The following is a 27579-nucleotide window of genomic DNA, read 5'->3' as shown; positions in this document are numbered from 1 at the left end:
GAGATAAAGCACCTTGTCAGAAAGTTTAGCGTTTTCCCTACAGGTGGTGTTTGTTGTACCCGTGGCAGGGTCAGTCACATGTCCTGGATTCCTGGCATTTAATTGAGTCTATCCTAGTTCTGCGCCCCAGTGTTTCGTGTGCCCCACCTGGCACACATCATGTCGGAGGATGGTGATGATGTGAACATTTTGCCTCCCCCTGGAAAAATGTCTGCGGACGCCCAGGACAGGATAACTTGAATTTTCCACAATTACATAGAAAATCATTTAAGGTTTTGGTTTTAAAAAAGCAACTATATGTATCACCAGCTTTTTGGACGAAAAAGAACTGCAATAAAGACTTGAGGATTAATAAGATCCGGAATCATCTTTCCAACTAAAAGACCTATGGTCGTACATACCGGCAATAATTAAAAGCACACTACACTAAACAGCTGAATTTTTCAAGGAAATGTTTTCAATCCTGGGACAATACTGTGCCTAAAGAGATGAGATCACCTTCACTCTATTCTATTGAACTTAGATACCACCATGGCTACTCGGAACAAGCTCTTTGTATTTTGTATTCTGGTCAATGTTTCCACAATTATCAATCCTAAAGCCTCAAGTAAATTGACAAAAAACAATAGCCCCCATTTGAAACTTCGGGATTCCAACCTTCACACCACCATAATCCGCAGATGGGGATTATTTCACCTGGAGATTTCAACTGCTTTCAGGGTGAAATACCTTGAAGAAACGAGTAATAACCAGGAGAACTAGGTGCAGTGTCACCAAATTCTCTGGTAATGTCTCATTTCAATGGAGACCTTCAGGGTCCCACTTTTAATAGGATAGGATGTGGCGTAACGGCCAGATTTGCTGACTTTGGAACTGGGGGGCAACAGGTTCGAGCCTCAGAGTTGGCTCGATGCCCTGTAATTCTGGGCAAATCACTTACTATCCCTATGCCTACAACAATTAATGTCTCCTTGTGTAATGTAACTGGTGCTCATGTAACGTGTTCTTACACCTTCGTATCGAGTTAATACTGCATAAAAAAAAGTGCCCATGGAGTTACCAATGGCCTTGGTAGCAGTAAGTCTCAACACGGGCCAGAGTTACCGGGCCAAGCCCTCAGTTGTCCAGATACTGACTGCTGTACTGTACATCCGCTTGTTTACTTTCACAATAAGCTCATCAAGCCGACCGAATGTCACCACCTTCTTTTTGTTCCTCACTGATCTGACAGGAGTTATATCATTCAAGAAAACAGAGCCCTGTAAGCACGAAGGTACAGTGACATTTAACACAATTGTATCTCTTAGGAATCTTATCCATATAGACCTCGGATGGCTCAGCCCCATGCCCCTCACTGCTCTGTCCTCATGTTTTCCACTGGGAGTTTACACAATACCATTATTAGAGAGAGAGATAAGAACACCTACTGCATTTGCTTGAAAACATCAAGGGGAGAAAACTGCTGGCTCATTTATTCTGTTGTTAAATTGCTGAAAAGGATCAAAATACCAATTAACTCGGTGGCTTAGAAAATCTTTGATATCCCTGGGTTTACTGACATTCGGGAGCTCTTGTTCATACTCGCCTAATGGCTTTTTGATTGTGAACAAAGAAATGCCAATCTCTTTAGCATTTGACCTGTTTCTTTTGAGAGGAAAAATATGCAGTCTACAGCTCTGTGCCTAATGTACTTATAGAGCCTAATTTTTGAATGAATGAAACACCCCTGGTTCTGACTCTGCCTATAGATGTAAAATATGCTCTCTGACTGCAGAGGGTTGAGGTTAATTTGCATTTAAGGAAAACAAATCATAACTATAAGGGCATAGATGCAATTCAGTCTTCAAGAAGGAATTAGCTACACACAGCTGTCCTCACTTTATAGAGCAATACGAAAATAGCCCATCTATCAGTTGTGCCGGGAATTTGTACCAATTTCAGTTTTTATTCTTTACATTATAAGTAGGTATAGCCATATATCCGATGGGGCTCGGTACTTCTAAATTAAAAGTTGTAAACTCGCAGTTGGCGCTTTGAAGGCCTCATTGTAAAGCAGTCTGGTAAAATTGCCGAAATGGCGGCTAATAACATTATAGAAGTCAATTATGGAATATTTATAACTTCATGGGAGCTTTTGATAAATAATCTGTGGAACACTGTTACTGTGGGTTGTTACCACTAAATTTCCCTGGAAATGAAAGGCTGCTGAATTTATCTGACACATTACTAGAAAGGGACAGAACTTGTACAGTATTACCTGAACAATCAACGTTACTTTCTAGAGAAATGTAAAATTCTGCGAAGAGCAAAAAATAGTTACAATCGCCTTTACAACTCAACTTTCTGTTTATAGCAGTTCCGCCAAGTTCTACATGAGGTGGAAGGGAGGGGGAGGAGATTAAATTGTTACAGTTACCCCACAAAACAGATTCAGGCTTCGGTGTGCGATCAAAACATTTGGAAAGTCAATCCTGGATTACCGAAAGGTGCTGTGATGCCATACTAATAATAGCAGACCGCGCACTATACGCAGGGGTGGCTCTTCCATTAGGGCGGAGGAGTGTCGCCCCACTGCTTTCTCGCAGTATGAGAAGCAGAAACATAAAATGGTATTTTAAATACCATTTTATGTTTCTGCTTCTTGCGCTGCAAGAAAGCAGAATGGTATGCCTGGTTGGGGGTGGGCGGGAGGGTGGGTTGGCGGAGGAGTGGCTTGCCCAATGTTATGGGCCCTGACTGTTTGGTGGGCCCTCTGGGGCTGACCAAATCAGTCATGCACAATCTGGATTTTGTCTATGCATGCTGCATGCAGCCTACATAGAGAAAATGACCTCACTACAGGTGCCCAGCTGGGCGCCGTCCGCACCAATCACAACGCTGCTATTGCAGTGTTGTCATTGGCTTAGGGAAGGGGAGGGAGGATGCCTGCTTCCTGTTCCAGGAGCAGGAAAGCAGCAGGAAAACACGGGCACGGGACCGGCCTGGAGCCGAGGCGGCGTGGGTCCCGGTAAGTGAAGTATGCCTTTATCCATAATAGAAGAAAAGCTTGTTTTCTGTTGTGTTACTGCTTCTAAATTCAGGCCTACAGACACATTTTAACATCTATGTAGGTATTTTTGATATAAATTTTTACCAAACAGTGGTGTTGCTACTGGAGTGACCTGATGTGGCTCCTGTGGGGTCCGTGCCCCAGCTCCTTTTATCCTGACCTCCATTAGGCCCACCACCACAGCTGCTGAGTGTGCCGATCAGCTATAGAGAACAAATAAACACACACCTTTGTCCAATTACCTTTCACTGCAAAGCAGTGTTACATGAATGACATAATATTATCTATCTATCTATCTATCTATCTATCTATCTATCTATCTATCTATCTATCTATCTATCTATCTATCTATATATCTATCTATCTATATTACCTACTGGCTGTCGCCAGTAGGTAGTTATAGTTAGGACCTATTATGCATAGGAAAACCGCAACATTCTATTGGCAATAACTTTGGCGTCGATTGATGAATCGTCTTGAAATTTGGCCAACTCAGTTTCGCTCCTTCCCTTAAAGTGTGGGGGTAATTGGTCCAGCGGGGGCCCAGAAAAAAGGGGGGTCCCAAAATGTGTTTTCCCCATGCAATTTCCCATAGGACCTTTAGACACGCCTACATCCCGAACAGCTAAACGGAATTACTTCAAATTTGGTAAAGAGGTAGTCCTTGGTTCAGACTTGTGCCTTTTGCTTATTTGGTGTAAATCTGTTCAGTAGTTCCTGAGAAAATGACAGTTAAAGTCATTTTTATATCTATGGGCGCGGTGGATCCGCGTATCTATCAACGTACCCTAAGTGCAGCCTGCACGCATCTGCCCTGCACGAGCTGCATGCTGATTGGCTGTCAACAGTCAAAATCAGAGAGTGTTGGCAGCCATCTTAAAAAAACAAACGCTGCAAAACACGAAAAAGAGGCAGAGTAGACACACCCTGACCCCTTTAGCCTAAAAATCGTGGAATGCGCGTAGGATCCGCGCATCCTAGCAATATATTAAAAAAAAAAGTGGTCTCCCGCTGTAAATATGTTAATTTGCTCCCGGGGGGCCAAATCTCAGGGGCATTGTTGAAAAAATAGTGTGGGGGGTCCCAATCCCCCCCACACTGCCCCAGGGACCACCACCCCCGGGGCTCTAATTTGATATATGTGGAGGGCTCACAGGGCCCCCCGCAGCCCTGTGGACCCCCACCCCCGGGGCTTCATTACAATGGGTGGGGGGGCTCTCAGGCCCGCCCAGCCGCGGGGACCGCCACCCCAATTATAATGTATGCCGGGGCTCAGAGGGCCCCCGCAGCCCCGGGGACCGCCACCCCCGGGGCTATTTTGGAATGGGTGGGGGGTTCTCAGGCCTCCCCAGTCCCGGGGACCGCCTTCCTCCGGGGCAAGAATTTAATGTATGCGGGGGGCTCATGGGGCACCCGGGCAGCCCCGGGGACCGCCACCCCCCTGGGCTTCAAACAAATGGGTGGGGGCCCACCCAGCCCGGGGCCCGCCACCCCCGAGGCTTCTCAAAAATATGAAGAGGGGCCGCGCGTCCCCCCTCCTGGAGCCTTGTGTAGGCCCTCGGGACCGCCACCCCCCAGGGCCGGCTCCTGCAGTGTCCCGGTGTGCCCACCCCAGGGACACTGCTGTTTGCAATGGCAGGGCGGGAGCCTCACGGCTCCCACCCTGCCATTGCAAACTGCTTTACTTCATTGAAGCGAGAGCAGGGAAACTTGCTCTAGCTTCAATGAAGCAAAGCAGATTGCTTTTCCATATGGGGAGCAGCTAACATGCTGCTCCCCATATGGAAAAGCAAAGCCTGCTCCCGCAGGAGGCGGGGAGCCGGCGGGACTGTGGGGGATTGGGGACCCCCCCAAGGTCCCCAACGGTGAGGGCCATCCCCGGGGGATGGGGTCCCCGGGGCTACCAGTGGCCGCGCAGCCCTATCTCCCCATTAAAAAAATAATATTAATACAAATAAATATAAGAAGGACGGCCTCGGGGGATGGGGTCCCCGGGCCCTTGAAGTGGCCTAAGGAGGGGGGCTATGCAGCCCCCCTACATAAAAAAAATAAAATGACCCAGGGTACGCGGGTGCTCTATTAGTTGACGCTTAATACGTGTAGGTATTAAGTCGGTACCGAGAGGGGATCCACCTTCCGTAAGTATACCTCAGGTATCACTATGAAATCTTGGCGTTTCTTCAGATACGTGGCATCCCTCCTCCTGTAGTTCCCGGTCGCCGTTTTCCGTGCAAACGCCAAGATTTCATAGTTATACTTAAGGAAGGTGGATCCCCTCCCGGTACCGACTTAATACCTACACGTATTAAGCGTCAACTAATAGAGCACCCGCGTACCCTGGGTGTTCTAAATCGACAGACGTCCACACTTTTAGTCTATATGGATTACTTGACTCTGATAAACTGATATACGCACGAATACCATTAAGAACCATTGATTCCTACCTAAAGCGAATCTTTATCTTCCGGACCTACATGCATGTAGGTTGTGCCACAAGCCCTGAAGAGTCGTTGTGATTCACTCTCACACGACGAAACACCTGTCGGCTGGTTGTGGACCCAATTAAACAACCCACGTTAAGAATATATCCAGAAAACTGCATCTGTCTACTTTTTGGCTACATATGTTTTATGTTTACCATTACTTTATTACCAGTGTTATACCTTGTGTTTGTGTGCAAGAGTTTTGCTGTCTTAATGATAGCATTTGCTCTTCTGCCTTGGTTAAGACAACTGTTGATAAGTTGACTATACTATTATTTACTATTGTCGTTTTTTCTGCCAAGTGCTTTTCTTCTGCGTTTTTAGATTTTTGTTTGCACTTGCGTCTCCTCTCTCTTCTTCGTTTATTCCTTCTTTTCCTGGTTGCTGCCTTTGTTGCCTCGGCCTCAATGTCTGTAACCTCTCCTCCACTAAAAAATCAATTTCCTGTTCAAGGTTTAATTTAATTAGAACAGGTTGCCTAGAGGAATCTGAATCCAAGCTAGAGTCGCTTCTTAAAGATATAGAGTCAGAATTGGCCAAATCATCATTATTACTCGGTTTTGAATTGCTGGCTGTGGCTGATTGCGGTATTGTTGTTTTGCCCTTGCTGCTGAATTCTTGTCTCTTTACAGCATTGTATTTTCTTGCAAAGGTAAAGATTTGTCCATTATTGTAATCAGCCAGATCACGCGCAAATTTGTGAGCCTTTCGAAGTTTTATTTTCTCTTCATGTTTGCACAAGCGCTCATTCATTGCTTCCATTAATTTCTTCACACTGTCCAAGCAAAAATCTTCATGTTTTTCAATTTCCTCATCTTATTTTTCAATTTCTCCCAATATTGTGGCACGGTCAACGGCAGCATATTTTATTAAAATATGAACCAGGTTCATCAACGCGATTAAGTTGCTCTCCCCCCATTCTTTGATCATGGCAGGATTGGGTTTGTCGAAGCTCGGAGCTAACAAAATCCGTAATCCCGAGGAACCCTGCCGACTCCCGAATATTTACCGAGAGACCGGTGCTCCACCATTTGGTTGTTTCTAGTTTTTTCTTTTTCTCCAGCTCCCTGATTAGCGACTTGAGATTAGGTTCTCCCTCATTACAGTTTTCTGGCGGTTTACTCGCATTCTTTGCCGCCATTGGCACATTTCCAAATAGCTCGTTCGCAGCCTCCTTCCGTTTCCGAACAGGTTCCGCCGACATGCTGAAACTTGGATCGGTATTTTTAAGGGAGCCACTGATGATAGCGGCAACGTTTTCTTAAATGCTCAAAAGGGGACCTCCCCACCTATATGCGTACCTGTTTTCACTCACCGATCTCATGGGCAAGCGTTCCTCGATGATCCTCCGACCAAATCGATGTCCGCTTTCCCGTTTTCGGTGTCTCTGTGTCTTTCAGCAGCAATAGGGGCGGCCGCCGTCTTGTGGAGAGGGAGTCTGTTACCGGAAGCAAACCGACTTCCGCAATTGAATTCCAAAAAAATTCCAAACCACTTCCAGCTCACACGCCGGCGAAGAAGGAGAACGGACCGCTTCAGATGAGGCAAGTTCTGACTTTATTGAGCCAAGTACGAGCAGTGACGCGTTTCGGGCTAGGCAGCCCTTGATCACACATCGGTCACAGGGGAAATGTACCATTTTTAAATGTTTTTTAGGTGCACTCCTACTCCCACCACGTGGTTGGGTCACATGACCGTAAATATAGAAAAAATACTTTAAATTCGATATACAGCAAGAATTTCTTTCATTGCATCATATGACACCATTGTTATATTCACTGTTTAAATAAAGTAAACAGAGGATTCGATTGTAAATATGTACAAAGTGAAATATTAGCAAAAATTCATATAACCGTATAAATACTAATTAATAAATCTTGTTCACATATGTATTAATCCTCAGATTTAAAATCTTAATCCAACTGGGAATTATATATATATATATACACATTAAAAATCCCAATTATTCCTTTCTTGTTTACAAAAAAGAGATACACTGGCACTCTAGGACTGAAGCAAACTCTGGTGTTTGCTTCTGAGCCAGGAAGAAGTAACTGTTGTTGAATAGGTCTCAACACCTGATACCAGCACCCACGTCACAGGTGGTGAGCAGCAATGTTGAAAAGTTAGAAAGCATTGATGACTACATACATATTTGTAGAGTTTTGTATAGTAATCATATACTGACCCAAATGTACTTACCTCTATGATACTCTCGGTACAATACCTCTGCATGTCAGTAGTTAAAACTCTATATTCTGGTACCATACTTGGCTGATGACTACATTTCCCAGATAACTAACCACCTTTTTAATCTAATGTCATTAGCATAGTATGGTATAACACCGATAAGATAAACTTTAAAGGCAGACCTTTCTTGGCAGCTTCGACGTTGACACATCCTGCCAGCATTTCAGTAATCACCAATGAGAATCAGCTTTCTACTTTGATTCTCAGAGATCCAGTTTCTGATAGTAAACATAGTGAATAAGTCAGTTATTTTAGGTAACCTTAAATCGGTCTCTAAGGAATTCCTAAGTTTGCTTGAGAGCTTGCTGCATGCACCCAACCAGGGAGGCACAGGTACAGGTTATGTGATCTGATATCTGCTCTGCTATACCTTTAAGTTGAGATCAGCAGAACTGATGAATGCACAACAGGGCACACTATAAGTTAATTTAATGCCTTGGGGAAACCTGGAGGCCAAAGAGAAGCATTCAGGCACGTTAATCAATGTTTCAATACAAAAGAAAGATTTACTATGACTACACACCTCCCTCCAGCTCTTACATGACTTTAGCCTCGACTTGACATCTTCAGAGTGTACAGGAATTTTAAGCTTAGAAAGTGATCTGGGTGGTGCCTAGTGATGGTATGGTAGTTGGAAATAGATGATAATGAGGCAGGGATATCTTAAGGATTTTGGGGGCCCTGGGTCAAACATATTTTTGTGGCCCTTGTTCGGAACAGCTTTACATTTATGATAAAACTTCAGCATTTTCACGCCCTCTTTCGTCAGGTGACCGACACTACACAGACACACTGGTCCAAATTCTAAATGTGTTTCTATACAATATTCACTGATAATGATGAGTGTTTTCATTGTTGTAATATAGCAGCAGCTCACTACTATTATTGCAAATAATCTCTGCGATCGAGGTCCTGCTTTGATCTAAAAGGAACATTTTAATGAATGTTGCATGGTGTTGAAAAGCAAACCACGTTTCTGTGCAAAATATCTGTAATAAACTCCCACACATCACTCATATTAGAAACACAATCAAGGAAAATAGTATTTAAGGCAATCTAGATTTATGAATAATTCAAGATCATCAGGGCAGGACTGTGAGGAGAACAGGGCAAAATTTCTCGGGGCCCTGAAAGGCTGAGGACCCTGGGCCGGAGCCCACTTTGCCCACGCCTTAAAACGTCTTTGTAACGAGGCACTTCATTTGTATTCATAAATCCAAACTAAACCAGTGGACTTTCCAATTTCAAGAGAAGGGCTTGAATGCATAACCATTTGCAATTTAAATGCGGTTGTTTTGGTCTTCCCACTTGACTTCTCTACTTTTAGAACTCAGTTTCTTTTAACGATCCTACCATGTTATCTGTAAAGTGACCGTTCCGTTGGGATCCAGTGATCACACAAGGGAGTGTGATCCACTCCCTTGTGGTTATGTTCTTATGTAAAATTATTTAAAATGTAAATGTAAATTGATACTTGTATAGCGCACTACTCACCCGCAAGGGTCTCAAGGCGCTTGTACAAATACCGCTGTGGAACCCATCCTGGCTTTCCCTGTGAGGCGTCCACTCCTGGGCACCCCCAAGGTGGAGGCCAGGCATCCTTAGCGTTGTGGGGGCCGTTGTGGAGATTAAGCAAGCTATTGCACAGAGTGCAGAGTGGGACTCCATGATTGGAATAGGCAACAAGGCGAGAATTATCAGGTCTGTGGAATTTTTATCCCAAGACCAGCCGAGGCAGGGAATTGAACCCTGGTCCCGGGCTAGACCTCTGCATCAGGGTCTGTCGCTCTAATCATTGAGCCACACTTCTCCACAAAATAAACAAAATAACATTTAAATAAAAACAAATACATTTCTTTAGAGACCTAAAAGACAGTGAAAAAATAATCTTTAATCGGACTTGGTCCAAGCTGTCTGGCAGAGTCCTTACCTTTTTATGAACTCATCAAAAAGGATGCGGTGAGAATATCCTTGGCGCCGGATTCGAACAGTCTCCAGAATTCCAGTGTACCGGAGCTGAACCAGCACTCGTTCTTTGGAGAATTTCATGGCTTCACGATTATCATTGGGTTTAATACACCGAACAAAGTGAGGTTGTCCAACCACCATTTTGGAAAGCAGATCCATAAGAGAATACTGTCAGGAAGGCAAGAAACACAAATTAATTTATCACATTTCTCATTAATTTTGGCCCAAACACAGTTAATTTCACAAAGTGGAATTCTTCTCATGAGTTGATTACTGTCTCCAAAATGTTTGAAATTTTTAGAAGTGAAAGAGGGATCTACACATGAACACGGGAATCTACACGGGAAAACGGTAATCCAAGTGTGACGGCATAATTTATTATTTCCAAAACAATAAAAGTCATCGGAGTTAATCTATACTACTATTATAAAGCAAGAACTTTGAACCTTTGAGGCGGGTAAACTCGGGAACCACAGCACCAATCCAAACACACGATACATCATTAGAATTGTCAGGGTCTGCAGAGTGACATAGGCTATATATACCCATATAATATACGTTCTATAAAAAATATACATTCATAAAAAAGTAGTCCCTTGGAAGTAGCGCCGGGCGTGTGCGCTAACGACGTGAACGTGTGTGCTGACATCATCTAGCGCGAGGGGAGCAGCGGACAGGAGCGCGAGGAGCGGCGGACAGGAGCGCAGGGAGGAGCGAGGAACCCAGGCTGAGGTAGGTAAAGTGCGTGGAGGATCGGAATGTGTACGGCTGAGTGAAGCGCGGGGAGGAGCGGAGGAAAGGACTCGGGCTGAGGTGGGTGAAGCAAGGGGAGGAGCGGCCCGTTAGCGCTCACACACGCCTGCGGGAAGTCTCCAATGTGCGGCTGACAGGAACGCGGGGAGAAGCAGAGGAAAGGACTCGGGCTGAGGTGGGTGAAGCAAGGGGAGAAGCGGCCCGTTAGCGCTCACACACCCTGCGGGAAGTCTCCAATGTGGTACCACATTCACAACGGAAATAAAAGACAGAACGCAAAATAACATAATAATAAAGAGAGACATGTGTGCGTGTTTGCACAGGGCATTGGTCAGCCGAAGATAAGTTTTATTGCTAAGAGGTGGAACGCAAAATAAAATAATAATAAAGAGAGACATGTGTGCGTGTTTGCACAGGGCATTGGTCAGCCGGAGATGATGTTTATTGCTAAGAGGTGGAACGCAAAATAAAATAATAATAAAGAGAGACATGTGTGCGTGTTTGCACAGGGCATTGGTCAGCCGGAGATGAGGTTTATTGCTAAGAGGTGGGTGAAGCAAGGGGAGGAGCGGCCCGTTAGCGCGGGGAGGAGCGGTGAACTGTGTGCAGCTAATTAGGGGCCCTGAAGGTGGCGGGTGCGCAAAGGGGGACCCCACCGGACAACGTCAGAACGGGCTGCTAGTATATATATATGTTTGGAAAAATAATTACACATAAAAGTGGGAAATTAGGATGACAGTACAGCTCATACAAGAAAATGGCGAAATCAAGGATCAATGAAAAAACACATAACATACAACAAAGATAAAATGTATTCTATGTATAATTGATTCGTTTATCAATGTCTTTACAATCTATTTAATTAAAAATGCTATATTTAGGAAATTATAAGCCTATCCATATCCCTTTTTACAGAGTAAAATACAATACTGTTCATGCGTGTAGCAAATTTAAGGGCCTTGGTGAAGTGCTCATTATTGAAAACTTTCTTTAAAATATTATCATAAATACTGTCAATCAGGAGTGTCCAATGTTGTTCCATGCAGTGATGGCTCCTACATACGACGGCAGATACTTATTTATTTGCGTTCACCTTTGCCGTCGTATGACGCACTCCACTATCCCCCCACCCAGCCCGCCCCGCCTCACCGCCCCACAGCGGTACCTCTGCGAGCCACCACTGGGTCCACGTAGGCAGGGCCATTGCCAAATTTTCAGCACCACTGACTATACGCAGGCTACATGTGAATATAAGCTTCTCCTGTATTCTTCCTTGTAATCTCGAGGGGCTGCTGTGTGGCCTAAACTTGAGCTGAGGGCGCGGCCAAGCAGGCGATCAAGATGGCTGCGTGGCGTTGATACCCCGGGACTTGGTGCCCATACATACTGCAGTTCGGCACCTATCGGCCGCATTCTCATGCCACTGACACCCCTCTTCACAGAGGAAGCCTTTTTTCAGGGATGGACGGCCGGTGACACAACCTGAGGCATACCATTACCAGCTGACCGCTGCTGCCTGACATAGCCCCCTGAGGCCCTGCGGCTATAGGGGTCATAGGCAAGCCTGAGGGTGGGGCTATGGAGTGTACCGGCCTCACACAGAGCCCGTTGATCTGACTCCACCACAATGCGGCGGCTGCAGGAACTGCAGATTTTGGACCCTGACCGGAGTTGCAACACTCATTGGGATAACACTTTGGGCCTAAGCCTATAATACTATTGGACTGCTCCGCATGCAGACACAGCCATGTGAGGAGAAATTGGGTCTCAGACCACATCCGAGACAGGACTACAGCGGACAAGTTCTCACCCCCACATTCCAGGGGCTATCTTCACGCAGGGCTAACATCAGCACACTGTGCCCATGGATTCCGTCCTCATCAACACAAGTGGGTGGGGGGTCTGTGAACCAATCATAGTGTGAAAACGCTTCACAACACAAACCCTTCCAGCACCCTGTCTGAACAGAAGACCTGCCTCAGTGGCTGTTTAATGGCCCTAGCTACAGCAGAGACTATCCACGAACTGGGGGATGATCCATCCCCCACCTAACACCCACAAACCTGCTATTAATCTGTCCCTGCTGTGCATATGATGAGGCACAGTGACCCCAAGCAAAAGAACTTTCCTTCGACCCAGCCCAAGGGCAGACGCACCAGCACTCCATATCTGACACCGAGGAGCCCCCACACGATGACCCTGCCCCATTACCTCTAGATTGTGCGACCACCATATGGCAGAGCTCTGTGTTCAGATCAATAGACGTCTGCTTTCAAACCCTCAACAGTCGACTAGATCATAGCAAGAGCAGCTTGTATAGCGAACTTTGACAGCACTACACAATGGGAGATTTCTTTACGAATGGTAAGGTGAACACACATGACATACTCATGGCCACAGGTGGCTCCACACATATGGATCGCTTTATCTTCAGCCAAATGCACAGCACACTACGTGATAAACTATCCACATATCCTGAAGTACTGCCTGATTTACCCCCCTCCCCCTGTCATTAGTCTCAACCACAGAAATGGATAGATTAGTCTCCCAATTATACCAGACATGCCTAATGGGAACATATAAATCCCATGTGGCATAGGAGCATGATTTGGGGCACTCCATACCTGACAAAACTTGGCATCATTGCTGCACACAAACTAAGCTGATCTCCACCAAGCATAGGCACAACTGCTCCATTACAAGTTTTCACACTGTGTGCACACTAAACCAAATACTCTAGCAAAGATCGATTCTTCAAGATCACACCAATGCCTCAAGTGCGCAGCCGACTATGCCGGTTTTGTACCTTTGGTGTGGAATTGCACTGTCATCCATACATACTAGGGGGGACGTTTTCACATTAATTTCTACCATGATAGAAGATACCTCTGACCCAAACCCAATGATGGCACTGCTGGGATGTGTCAAACCACTGAGTCCAGGACTAAGGCGTTTCACTGCCATCACACTATTATTGACAAAGCGATATATAGCCTTTTACTGCATCAGCAGCAGGATCCCTACCACAGATGATTGGCTAAAAGACATGATATACTGCAACACCACTAGTGAAATCTATGCCTCATTGCAGTCTCTAACCTCCAGACCCAAAGACATTTGTCAGCCGATCCGAGCCTATCTATTAACTTTAGAAACCAATGGCACTGACGATTCCACAGACTAAATTTGGTAATCTATACCACTTGTAATCCCTGTAACAGAATACCCCCAGTAGGGCATGTATGTACATGTTACCCTCTTCGTCATCTATAGCCCATGCCCTTTGATTTGACGTGTGGCCCCATATTGCCTCATATAAGCATGATATCTTCAATCTCACTTGTTAAATTACACATTATCTGATACTGTATGATCACAGATGTACGCTATATGACACGTACAGCAATATTTGTATGTCCATGCAAAATTTAAAAATCTAAAAATAAAAAAAAACTTGAGATGTAAATATGTTTTCTGTAATATATTTGGGCATTGCTCTTTCAATCAATCAATAAATCAATCAGGGGTTTGTATAGCGTGGCTACTCCCCCGTAAGTGTCTCAAAGCGCTGAGGGGCAAATGGGGGGGGGCTACTGATCCATCTGGGCATTGGGGTTCAGTCGAAGAGCCAGATCTTGAGATCCTTCTTGAATTGGGGCAGCGACGGGGATTGCCTGAGATGGAGAGGCAGGGTTTTCCAGGTCTTGGCGGTAAGGTAGGAGAAGTATCTTCCTCCGGTTCTAGTCTTGTGGATCTGTGGGATGGTGGCCAAGGCCAGTTGGGCCGAGGTGTCTGGTGGGTATGTGGAATGAGAGGTGGTGGTTCAGATATGCTTGTCCTGCATCGTGCAATGCTTGGTAGGTGTGTGTGAGGAGCATAAAGGTGATCCTTTTGTTGACTGGGAGCCATTGGAGTTCTCAAAGGTGTTCGTTCTATGATGTGGCTGCGTCGGAGGAAGTTGAGGACCAGTCTGGCTGCGGAATTTTGAACATTCTGTCGTTTCCTGAGGAGTTTCTGGGTGACACCAGCATAGAGTGAATGTATGATGTTACAACGCATACATTTAAAACACATGCCTTTACAACACAGTTGTTACATCGTAACATCCTTTGCAACTCATTCTTTTACATTGCATGCCACTACATCACATTTTTAAAACTACCTTTACTACGCATTCCATTACATCGCATTATACCTTTACAAAGCATACCATTACATTGCATTTAAGGTAAGTGTTGGATAATGTAGGGGTAAACATTACTATTCTAACTCCAGTGGGTGCCACCGTAGGGTAAATGTTGGATAGTGTAGGGGTAAAAATTACTATTCTATCTCCAGCGGGTGCAACAGTACGGTAAGTGTTGGATAGTGTGGGGATAGTATTCGTTGCAATGGTATGCATTGTAATGACATGCGATGCAATGCCTGCGTTGCAGTGACATGCGTTGCAATGGCATGCGTTGTAATGACATGCAATGTAATGCCTGCATTGTAGTGACATGCGTTGTAAAGGATGTTGCGATGTGTAATGAGCACGTTGTAAATGTAGTGCGATGTAGTGACTGCGTTGTAAAGGTTGTTTCCCGCATAGAGTATATTGCTGTAGTCTTGTCTGCTGCTGATAAGTGCATGGGTTATAGTCTTTCTGGACGCTCATTCAAGGCAAAGTTCCATATCACTGACGGAAGCACAGGCCCATTTTTAGGAAGTCACCCAGTGAAAGATCAAGAACTGGCATTCTTCACAAAACAGGTGCACGATTCGCATGCAGCAGCAATATTGCAAGAATTCCCTCAACTGTTCACTGAGCTTGGTAAGCTAAAGAGGAAAACAAATTGCCTGCATATTGATTAAACAATCAAACCCATGACACTACGACACAGGGGAGTCCCCTTCTACTTGAGGCCGCAGGTGGAGAAAGCACTATCGGACCTATAACAAAGCGGGGCAATAAAGAAGGGTGATGGCATAAAGAAGGGTGATGGCTCTATGCTGGGGGTATCCCCATTAGTTATTGCACCAAAGCCAAGACCGCCTGGAGTCATTAGGCTATGCGTAGACATGAGGCTCCCCAACAAAGCAATTTGGAGAAAGTGCCATATCACACCAACCACGGTTGGCATCATAGTGGACCTAAACAGTGCCCAGTGGTTTTCAAAATTATACTTGAGCACAGGCTACCGCCAGCTGGAGCTTAAGCCAGCTAGCAGATATATCACAACATTTTCCATGCATGTAGGCCTGAGGCTATATCGAAGACTCAACTTTGGCCTATCATCAGCTGCAGAGGTGTTTCAGGACATGAAAACCCTTTCTGGGATGCTTGGTGTGATAAACATAAGCAATTACATTCTGATCTAGTTTTCGGACAATCTAGAAGAACACCACTAGTGGCTCCGAGCCACCCTGAGACGACTGCCGAACTGTGTCTTGGCGCTACACTGAGAAAAATGTTTGTTCTACCAAAACTTGTCAAATTCTTCAGCTACGTATTTTCACATGATAGCATGAATGTGGAACCAAAGAAGGTTATGGCCATCAGAAGCACAACCATACCACGAAACCCCACAGAAATATGACATTTTCTAGGTATGGCGACGTACTGTGGAAGGGTCATCCCAATCCTGGCCACCTTATCAGAGTCAGTACGAGCCCTTAAGAAAGCGAAGACCCCATGGGAGTGGGTACCAGCAGCAGAAAAAGCATTCTGACAAGTGAAAGCGGCTGTCCTCGATTCGCCACAATGGTGTAGATGGAGTTGATGGTTGATACTAGCTCAGTGGGGCTAGGGGCTGAACTCTTGCAAGAAAAAACCCATGGGTTCTCTTGGCCTATGCTAGCAGTGCACTCTCTGACCCAGAAACAAGATCCTCCCAAATTGAGAGGGAAAGCGCTGGCCATCCAATGGACATGCCACCACTGACACCTCTACCTGTGTGGCCGGAAGCTCCAGGTGGTCACCGATCATAAGTCCTTGGTCACTTTGTTTAACCGTTTCACTGCCAGTGCCCCTGTGCCACGTCCTTTTTAGGCTATTTGGGGTAGTTCATGCTTAGCCCCCCATAACTTTTTGTTCACCTAAGATATCCATGCCAAATTCACGTCCTTTTCTTCCAACATCCTGAGGATTCTAAAGGTACCCAGGGAGAAATTAGACAAATACAGCTAAATTTTGGGTTTTTGGGGAAAAAAGTGCTGCAGAAGAAAGCATCTTTTTTTCCCCTGCAAATGGTATTGTGATGCTAAATTCACCATCTTCTCAGCTTTCAGGAACAGGCAGACTTTTGTCTGAAACCCAACATTTTCTACACAGTTTTGCTATTTTACTGGGACATAGCCTATATTTAGGCTTTCCTGTTTTCAGTTTCTATTTTTGGTCAATTCTGGTGGGTTTTTTCAGTGTTTTCCAGTGATTTCAAGACCTTAAAAAACAGTGGTTATCAGTGGTTACCCATTTTCGCGCCATTAAAAACAACAGAAACAGTGTTTTTTCAGTGTTTATGGAACGTTTCGCTTTTATTATTGCTTGCTTTCTACACTGATAGTGCATGACATATAGAAAGTGTACATCGAGCACCCTAGCCGTTAGGCCAACTCCTCTTTCTCTATTGAATTTCAAATACATTCAAATTATGAATCAGCACTTTTAATGCTGAATTCTGGGTAAAATGTAGCAGCTCGTGCCATGACAACTTGAGCTGTGGAGTATGCCACGGAATCGTTCAGTGATGCTTGAGAAGACCCCAGGAGATGTGTACAGTTCCAGAGCTGAGCATGTGGTACTAATTGGAAGCTGGTTCATCAATAATTGGTCTAAGCCTTTATGTCATTAATAGGTGGGTCATCACAAACAAAAAAGCATTGGCCACTGCAATGCCTATGTCACAACTCCTAACATTACAAACAGAAAAGATAAAACAAGGGTTAACCTGAGGGCAAGATGCCCATTTCCTGTTAAAATGCAATAGTCTGACTGGACTTTAAGATGGACAGAAAATATGCAAGAAGTTCCCAAATCTTGGTCTCAAAACTGGAATTCTGCCTACCAAGGGGAGGTTTGCAACACGGAATCTACCTAAATCAGCAATACACCGACTGCAGCATCTTCACATAATCTACAGATCTCTGGTTCCTGTGTCAAGAGGAACAACTCAGCATTTCACTCTTCAAGGCGGTGAACGATTATCAGCTCAAGTAAATGGTTAAACCACACTAACACTTTATCAAGAAACATACTCGTTCAGCTAACCACAAACAGGACTTTTATTCTGTGAAACACCTTTTGTAACAATCTCTCTGTTCAGGAAGCCTACATGGCATGCCTAAAAAGAAAAAAAGAACAGAATACTGAACAAATCATACATTTTCCCCCAGACACACATATGGGTTGAATCCATCGTTTTTTTGCTCACCATGCCACCCCAGTTTGGGGCCCTCAAAGACAGCAGATTACTGGTTGGCCAAGGGAAAATCAGATGGGCAGGTTTTATTCAGAAATTCATGTTCAAAACCCAACTTGTAGGTCGTACAAACAGAAAACTTACTGAAATGCAGCACAATATTCCGATTAATCTAACTTCTGTGCTTAGTCCTCTCCCTTCTGGACTTCAGGAAACACACAGCTGTCAATCAATGTAAAACTCTAGACCCTCCGATGGCATATCCCTTGGTTATTGCAAAAGAAGGTGGCAGGGTTGAACAGTCATGAAACAGAACAGCAAGCTAGAGGACTGGCCTCCTACAAAGCATCTCCAACTGGTGCCATTGACATGTACAGGACAACAGCACTAATAAAAGAGGGACAGCTGGTTAGCATCAGATCTCCTCGGGAGACATATGTGGGTGTTCAAGACGGCTTTCAAATAGCCGGTTTGTTTTTACAAGCTATTGTGCTTGTTTGTGGCCCTTTCTCTTAAGAATCCCCTGCTCAGAAACCTCCTACCGCCCCCTTCAAAAGACTTTAGACGGCCCCTCACTCCCCAGTGCAGGTGCCTGCCAGCATCACTGCAGTACCCTGTGCTAGTGACACTTCATAAACAGACCCCCACCAACACACACACATACTTCAGAATCACTCGAAAGAGCATCTCGTGGAACCAAGCAACTATTTTAACCCGTTACCGAATCTTGGAGGGCGTACAATGTCTTGTTTTTCCTCTTTTTAAGGGCTTCCTCTCCCGGATTGATGCTGATACATCCTGTTTCTTAACAAACTTATTGTTTTCCACACCCTTATTTGTTATTGATTATATATGTTCTTGTATATTGACTTTTCGGCATTGCAATATATTGGTCCTCCTGTGAACTCCTGTATCTTGTTCTTGTTCTGCCCTACTTGTCTCTCTCTCTTTTGTCCCTGAATATTTGCAAATCACTCCGATACCATCTTGGGTCATATTCGCGCTATATAAAACTCTATGAATAAATAAAATTCGCCTAAAATGGCCACCCTACGAGGGACCCTCCGAGCTCCGCTGAGTGGCCCATACTTACTCAAAACCGCAACTCTGCCCTCAGATGCAGTTCTGAGACCATGCCTCGATTAAGACACGCTGCCCCAAGCCCTTCTACCCTGAGAAATGTGGTGCCAAGAGAGGTTTATAGACCTGGTGTTCCCCATCACGCACGAGGCAGATCATAAGAAAATGAGATGTACCGGCAGGCGCGACGGCGCTTGTTGTCAGAACTTTCTCTGCTGCCTCCAGATTTAACACTGCTGTGAATTCACTAAAACGATTGTCACCCACTACAGGCCCTACCGCAAGCACAAACTCTTCCAGCCATTAACAACAAAATGGCCTCCCAGTTATCCAATCACCTTCAAAGCTCCTTGAAAGTCGTCAGGGGTTAAGAGGCGCTACATGATTTCTCAGTTCCATACTATATGTAACCGGGAGCTTTGATGAGTATACTATGTGAGGACCTCTGTTTTTTTTTTTTTACATTATCCTACTGGTTGTATTTATGGTTCGAGTCCCACCGCTCTGGTGCAGGAGAGGCAACATGTTTGTCTCCCACACACCACCTGCCCCGCCCCCTTGCCTTCTGCAAACACGTGTGGGGCCGTGCCTTGTAATCTCGGTGGTAAAGCTCACATTCGCGCCACCACTTCCCTATCTGGGTGCCCTCTCGCCGCCCTGGGAACGGCCGAGCCTTCTTTGTCCAAGACGGCTCTTATCTGCCCTCTGCACGTTTCCTGCCCATGCCACTTTCTTGAGAGGGTTCACTGACAAGAGTCGGGTGGAGGGGTGGGGGGTGGGCGGACAGTCCAGAGTCCTCGGTTACAAACGGCACCAGGGATGCTTTATGTGTGGAACCGCCGCCGATTCCCCTCTCTGTGAAAGTGCCCGGCCTGACCTCAGACTAGGAGCTGCTTCCGACGAAATGTTCCGTGCCCTCCCTGCTCTGTCCTCTCGTGTCCTTGGACTAGAACCACCCCCCACCTCCCCCTCCAAGTGCATGCAATGCCACAACTGCCACAAACAACAGTTTGTACTGCTTTGGCTTCCTCATGTGGCTAAGAGGTGCAAGTGGCCAAGTGGTGAATAACATTTGAAAAAATCAGCAATACTCGGTTTAAACCGAGTCAGCTATTTGCAGTCGGTAGGGTAAAGTCGGGCAGAGTCGTTTTTAACCGAATTCCGGACAGCCTACCTATATTCCTATTTTTTGTGCTTTCAACCTCCATCCAATTAGTGGTAGAAATGGGTGTGAAATCAATAATGGATGCCAGAAAACCATGCATTTCTTAAAAGTAGATACAATTCTGAATTCAGCAAGTGGTCATTTGTGTAGATCCTTCAAGGTTGAAATAAAAAATATTGAAATTGAGTTGAAATAAAATAGCCATTTGTGCCTACATTTTCACCTGTACCTTCTTCTAACTATGGCAGATTTTTTAAAGCAATATACTGATATGTTCAAGAGACCAGTCTGATTGCGGGGATATATAGGGCTTGTACGTTCACCAAGAACCCAAGGTATCCAGAGCCAATAACTGAGCTGCACCTTGCAATGGTTTTTTATTGTGTACCCCGTATACAGCAATTCGTTTGGTAAAATATAAAGAGTGAAAAACAAGACCCTAGGAACTCTATGTATTTCTGAAATTGGAATTGGATATGGAATTAGACGCAGTGGTTATTTGCATATCTCTGAATTTATGGGTAGCCATACTAGCATGTGAATTAAAGGGCATTTTTCAAAATGTCTTCTTATTTATCCACTCTCTTACATTTTGAAGGTAGAAATGCATAGAAAGACAACAGTTGTTCTACTATTCTGTGTTCCCCTAGGTCTCCCAATAAAAACAGTGCCTCACATGTGTGGGCAGGCCTAGCGCCTGTGATAGGAAGCAGGTCAAAACGCAACGTGGACACATCAAATTTTTTCACTGAAAACTGACCCTTATTTTGCAATGTGCCTAGCTGTGGATTTTGAGCCCTGGCTCAGCCGGCACCTAGAAAAACCCAGCAAACCTTTACATTTTTAAAATGTAGACACATAGGGTAATCCAGGATGGGGTGATTTGTGTGGCTCTCACCATGTTATGTTATTCAGAATCCCTTTAAAAACCTCAACATTTGTCTAAAAAAAACATTTCCTCACATTTTTGTGATAGAAAGTTCTGGAATCTGCAGGGAGCCACAAACTTCCACCCACTCAGCATTCCCCTAAGCCTCCCTATAAATATGGTACCTCACTTGTGTGGGTAGGCCTAGCGCCCATGACAGGAAATGGCCTAAAACGCAACATGAACTCATCACATTTTTTATAGGAAATTTACCCTTTTTGCAATGTGCCTAGCTGTGGATTTTGAGCCCTAGCTCAGCTGGCACCTAGGGAAACCTAGAAAACTTGTAAAAAAAATGTAACTAGACACCCACGGGAAAATAGGCTGGGGTGACAAGTGTGGCTCTCACCAAGTGCTGTTACCCAGAATCACTTGCAAACCTGAAAAATTTGTAAAAACAAAACACATTTTCCTCATATTTCTGTGATGGAAAGTTCTGGAATTTGCGGGGATCCACAAACTTCCACTCACCCAGCATTTCCCCAAGTCTACTGATAAAAATGGTACCTCACTTGTGTGGGTAAGCCAAGGGTCCGTGACAGGAAATGGCCCAAAACATACAGTGGAGACTTAAAAATTATCTATCACAAAAATACCTGATTTTGTGAGGGAGTCACCTGTGTATTTGGTCCCGGGCTCGGCAGCTATGTAGGGAAACCTAACAAAACCAGACATTTTTGAAAACTAGACACCTGGGGGAGTCCAAGGAGATGTGGCCTGCATGGATCCCCCAACATTTTCTTACCCAGAATCCCTTGCAAACCTCAAATTTTGCTTAAAAAAATCACCCCTGGATTTCTAGTTTTCAGAAATGTCTGGATCGGTAGGTTTCCCTAGATGGCCACCGAGCCCGGGACCAAAAATGTAGGTGCCCCCTTTTCAAAAACAGGTTGTTTTGTGATAGATTGGGGGCACCTGCATTTCAACCCTACATATTCAAAACAAAAAATCTGTGGTACCTAGTGGTCTTTCTGCCCCCAGAAGGGGTGGGGGTGGGGGGGTTCCAGATTGGGGCTAGTACCCTTATATGCCCCCCGGGGGCAGAGAGACTTCTGTTTTTCTAATTGTGGGTGAGGGCATGGCCTTGCCCATTGTGGCCAGCCCCCATCCTTTTTTTATATTAACTGCTTAACTGTGGCGCAAATTATGCCGCGGTGCACGAGTTCTAATTAGTGGGTGGGGCTTCATCGGCCAACAGACGTGTGCAGCACTAGCGAGGTAGTGGCGAGCACGGAACGGGTTAAAAAAGAATCACTGGAGCCTAGTGGACTTTCTGCACCCTCAGGGGCAGATCGGGGGTAATAACCCCCATCTGCCTCCAGGTGAGTGGCAGAAAGACTGTCCCTATTGTTAACAGAAATACTTTGACGGCGGACTGCTGTTTCTGCACCTCACTCTAGTTTCATTTGTATCAGATGTCCTTGCGCAACATGTCCTGGCATCAGCCGTCACTTGATGCCTCTGTAAGTCAGATCCTAAGTGGTAAAGGGGTTGGGCGTGCGCCAAGTGATGAAGTCCAGGAGAACAGTGTTTGGTTTTCAATAAAGTCTTTATTTGCAATCAATTAATTCACTTGAAAGTGGTGATGTTATGTTCAGCCAACGCGTTTCGTTCCTAAGATGAGAACTTCGTCAGGGCTCAGTTGTTGTGTGTCCTTATGATAAAGTAAGATTTAAATAAATATATGCCACTACTAGGCTACAGTGGGTGCAGTCCAGCCTAGCTCCAACCAGACCTCTAGCTCAGAACATAAATAAGTGATCCATCAGTCCGGTTGGTGTCCCAGGCAGTAACTCTGGAGACACAGAAGTTATTACAGGGCCTCGGTCGGCCTCTGAGGTAATTCTTGAAAAAACGGTGCTCCAGCCACGATGAGCGAGGGAAAGACTGTCCCTTTTGTTTTGGGGGATGAGGACATTAGCATGCTCACTCTGGGCAGCCTCCACCGCTCTTTAGAAAAGAAATCCCTGGTGTCTAGTGGGCTTTCTATAAAGACTGTCACTTTTGTGCTGGGGGTGGGTGCATTGGCATGCCCATTGTGGGCAGCCCCTGCCCCGCTATTATATTAAAAAAACAATAATCCCTGCTGCCTAGTGGGCAACCCCCCCCCCCCCCCCTCCGGGGGTGGGGGCAGATTGGGGCCTATTGCCATCATCTGCTTTCCAGGGCAGCTGAAAGACTATGCTCATTTTTGAGAGGGGTGGTGGCATTAAAATACCCATTAAGGGCAGTCCCCACCCTAAATTTTCCAAAAAAAGAGAAGCCCTGGTGTCTAGTGTGCTGTCTACCCCCGACCCCAGGGGCAGATTGGGCGCTACTGCCTCCATTTGCCCCCGGGGGGGGACAGAAAGACTGTATTAGACCAAATTTATATGGGGGGAGGAAGTGCCTTTGTCCAAGGGGCATCTCCCCACTTCCTGGTGTCTAGTGGGTGTATCCCTGCTTCAGGATCACTCTCCTGCAGCGATCTCCAAGCAAAGATCCACTAGGGAAGGGTACCATTGGAAAAGGGGAGATTCTCCTCTATCTAATGATGCCTCTCCCGTTTGCCTATGTGCTCGAGAGCTGAGATAGCCCCAGGAGCACGTAGGCAGTGCACGTGAAATTAGTTGATAAGCTAATTTCACTTTCATTTTCAGTATAATGATGTTGGCACGCCATGCAGGCCGATCGTCACTACACTGAAAAATAAATGCCTCAGGCAGCTAGAGAAGCTCTTCCCCAGCTCCTGAGACTGGAAAAAAGGGAAATCCCTCTGCTGTTTTCAGCAGACGGATTTCAAATTGTGTGCCTTGGACGTAACAGTTGCATTCTTAGCACCGGAGCACCACAGCCTTGGTCATAATCGTTCCATCCAAGGCATGGAAGGGGTTAACAGGTCTGCCTTCAAGGATAGAAAAGCCAGCCATGCAGCTGTAGCCTTACTCTTTCAGAGTCATCTACAGGCCAGGTGCCAACAACTCAGAAGACTACTTGTCAAGACACCTGCCATATCCAGTGGGGATGGACCAATCAGAGGATGACGAAGGAGCCGAAGCGTGTGTGCAAATGATTGTACGTGAAGCATGCCTCAAGGCACTGACCATCCAGGAGATCAAGAGACCACCACACATGACAAGAACAATCCCTCCAGCAAAGGGGGCCCTTGCCAGGAGACATCGGAAGCACTTTCTGGACCAATCCCGATTGCTGACATCTGAAGATCAAAGGATAAGTGGAGCATGGAGAGTAAGAGATGAGCTGAGTGCAAGTGAGGAGGGGCTGCTGCTGAGGGGCTGCCAAATCGTGGTGCCATAGAGCCTGTAGACACAGGTAGTCAACCTGGCACACGAAGACCACCAGGGTGTTGTCAAAACAAAGGCAAGGCTTCAAGACAAAGTTTGGCTCCTGGGGATTCTCTCTCAAGTGGGCAAGATGATACGAAATTGCCACTCCTGCACATTCACCAGTGGGGACTTGCCCTCAGCCCCAATGATAACCGAGGAACCCAGCCTGAGTACCTGGTCAAAAGTAAGTATGGATTCTGGGAGATTCTCAGATGACTGCCTGAGGCTTGTCCTCAGAGAATCTCACACCAAATTTCTAGTCGTGGAAGTAGTACAGGCGATGGCGTTCACACAGGTGAAACCAGCCTTGGAGAAGATCTTCTTTCTAATAAGCCTCCTTGAGGAAGTTAAGACAGACAATGGTCCCCCCATTTCAGGGACAAGAATTCCAAAACTACCTAACATCTCTTGCCAACTTGCACAGGAGGGTGACTCCACAATGGCCTCAAGCAAACGTGGAAGTGGAATGGTTCATGTGGACCTTCAAAATGAGTGCTAAGGATTGGCATAGACCAGTGTGAAGATCCCAAGTGCTGTTTGCATCGATTCCTGAAGGCAGATCGACAGACCCTGTGCAGCACCACCAGCTGTGCACCACTCATTTTCCAATTTCCTTTAGAGAGACAGTATCCTGAAAGCCCCCGAATGGCAGCCTGCCATCCTTGACGTCCAGGCTATGCAAGAAAAAATGCTAGCCACCAATGATCAGCCAAGCAAGGCGAGAGGTGCAAGGACCCTGAACAGCCAGGTAGGGGACCACGTCATCATGAAAGACTGCCATCATGGATGGACATTCTGCACTCTCTTCGAAGCAGAAATACTGCAAGTTGTGAAAGTCACCGGCATGATGATCACCGTACAACGAGGAACGTTTCTAGGTACAAGAATGTGCCAGGCCCCTGGCGCCATCCTAAAGGACGCTGAGGGCATCTGTTCATGCCCGCCTCACCCAGGAGCGATGTGCTGGTGAGGACAGAAGGAGATCCTGCTCAACTTAGTAATCACTGTCTCGTGGCTTGAACCACCAGTGAGCTGACCTGCACTCCGACCAGAGGGAACACAGAGGTACCCCGTTGGGCAGATGGGAAGGACAAAGGGATCTAGAGTCAAAGGTATGATCTCCCCCAAAACCCTGCGCCAAGCCAGAAGCCATGTGACTCAGTTGCAAGTAGGCACACCACTTTGTGCAATCCAATTAAAGGTGGGAGGGAGTTAGAGTGCCATCTGGCCTCTATCATACATTTGTTGCAGTTTATCAAGGCGAGGCCCGGGCACGGCTATAAATAAATGGTTGAGAGGTCGATCGAGGCCACTGCCGAATAATACACTGAGTATGTGTGTCCTGTGCATTACTTCAGTGTCCAAAGGGCCGTGGACACAACATTGCTCACCAAGCTTGGTGGTGCGGTTTGATTTCATCATCTTAAAATGGCCCTAGACTAAGAGCATCTGAGTGAAACCTGTGTGATCCTGCTTCGACTGGGGTCTGTAGATGCAGCTCATCTAATCCACAGTACGGTCTTTACAGGTGGATCCCATCCGTACAATAACTTTTAGTCTAGGAGGGAAGTTGTGGGTCTTTTGCAATGAGTCTAGCTGTCTTTTTGTAGTGGTGCGGAAAATCGCAAACTCTAACACAAAAATTCATGAAATTACATAAATATTTTGTGAAATTATGTTTTTTAAACAGAAATGTTTTTGCAAGTATCTTGCATATCTTCTTTTAATGAGTGCACTTCTTGTGAAAGTGTCTGGTGAAATACAGATTGAAGACTGGGTTTGAGCAGAAAATGCCTACCAGCAAGACATTTTCTGCTTGAACAACTCTCCTAAATGCAAAACATAATGCAAAATTGCATAACGTGAAATGTTCACAAATTTAATAAATCTCACATGATACAAGATTATGGAAATTACGCCAATTTTGTAAGCGTAATTAAAATTGTGTCTAGGCTTACTTATGATCCATTGACATTACTCACTTAAATACAGCCATAGTTCATTGAGATCTATGCCTTTAAGAAAGTGTCTTATTGCTCTATTCTTAAACCACCATTTGCTGACCTCCCTCACTGAAAAAAATCTAGTGCAAATATATACACCGAACAGTCCTGTCTGTCTGATTGGCTTTGGCAAATTTATTTTTATATATTTGATTTGCTATTTCATTAAAAAAAAAACACTGGAATATCTCTTGCACAAGGATATCTGGTTTGAGGATGAATAAATACCATGGGGAGTTAAATGGTCCCTCAAAGATAAACCATTAAGGTAGTCAATCAGTACAGAAAGAGAGGAAGAAGAACGGCAGTTCAGCAAATGGTAAACGTGTAGCTATTGAAAATGCTCTAATTAGTTACCATTATTACTTGATCTGGGAGTAAAATGAACAATCCTCTTGCTAATAGGAAACCGTTCATAGAGATTACAATTTTTATTCTCTTTTTATTGAACAAAAACAATGGTACCATGGTGAGTCACATAAAAGCATAGTGGTAAGAAATGACAATAGAGGCTCAGAGACTGGCGCATACATCCAATTATGGCTACAAATCCCATTAAACAATGAGCCAATCAACATCAAGAGCATATTTTTGCAATTCAATTGAAGCTGACACACAAAGGCCCCCGCGACACATTCCATTTCGCCCACTTACTATCCGATTTGCCAGGGCAACCTCTACGTTTGAAAACCTCTTTTTCGGCAATCATTGCATTGTCCAAGTCTCTGGCCCATTTCAAAATCCTGGGTATATCAACTACCCCCCACGGCGAGAGCGAACCCTAAGGAAGCCCATGTGCGCTGCGTTTGGGTTAAGTCTGTGGCCTCCCACACATTTGGTAAACAAAGATGAGCAGAACAGCCAATCGTTTTCTCACCCACCCGCTCCATGGTATCAACAATTTTGGCCCAGTGGGGTTGGAGATGTGGACTTTCCCAAATCGTGTGAAAGAAGGTACCTTCGCCACCACATCCCCTAAGGCAAACAGAGTCTTGGCGTCTGCCCATCCTGACTAAGGTATGCACTGATAAGTATGTTCTGTGCAGGATTTTGAGTTGTATAAGGCGTAGGGCATTGGGATGGGAACTTCCCTGGGGGAGGATAGGGCGTCCTGCCAGTCGTCGTCGAGACACCCTAATTCAGTCTCCCAGAGTTGCCAGAGGCGCACCTGAGG

General features: G+C 45.4%; 1 protein-coding gene across 1 annotated transcript in view; it reads right to left on the bottom strand.

The window, feature by feature from the left end:
* The window catches only part of MYO3B (myosin IIIB), a 1488954-nt gene that overhangs the window by 659239 nt on the left and 802136 nt on the right, over positions 1 to 27579 (bottom strand). The window contains exon 18 of the mRNA XM_086956107.1: positions 9713 to 9918. Coding sequence (XP_086812233.1) covers positions 9713 to 9918 — 206 coding nt within the window. The remainder of the gene's footprint in view (positions 1 to 9712; positions 9919 to 27579) is intronic.

This window comes from Lissotriton vulgaris, chromosome 2_1 (genome assembly GCF_964263255.1).
Source record: "Lissotriton vulgaris chromosome 2_1, aLisVul1.2, whole genome shotgun sequence".
Lineage (NCBI taxonomy): Eukaryota > Metazoa > Chordata > Amphibia > Caudata > Salamandridae > Lissotriton > Lissotriton vulgaris.
This window is presented reverse-complemented; position numbering and strand designations above follow the sequence as displayed.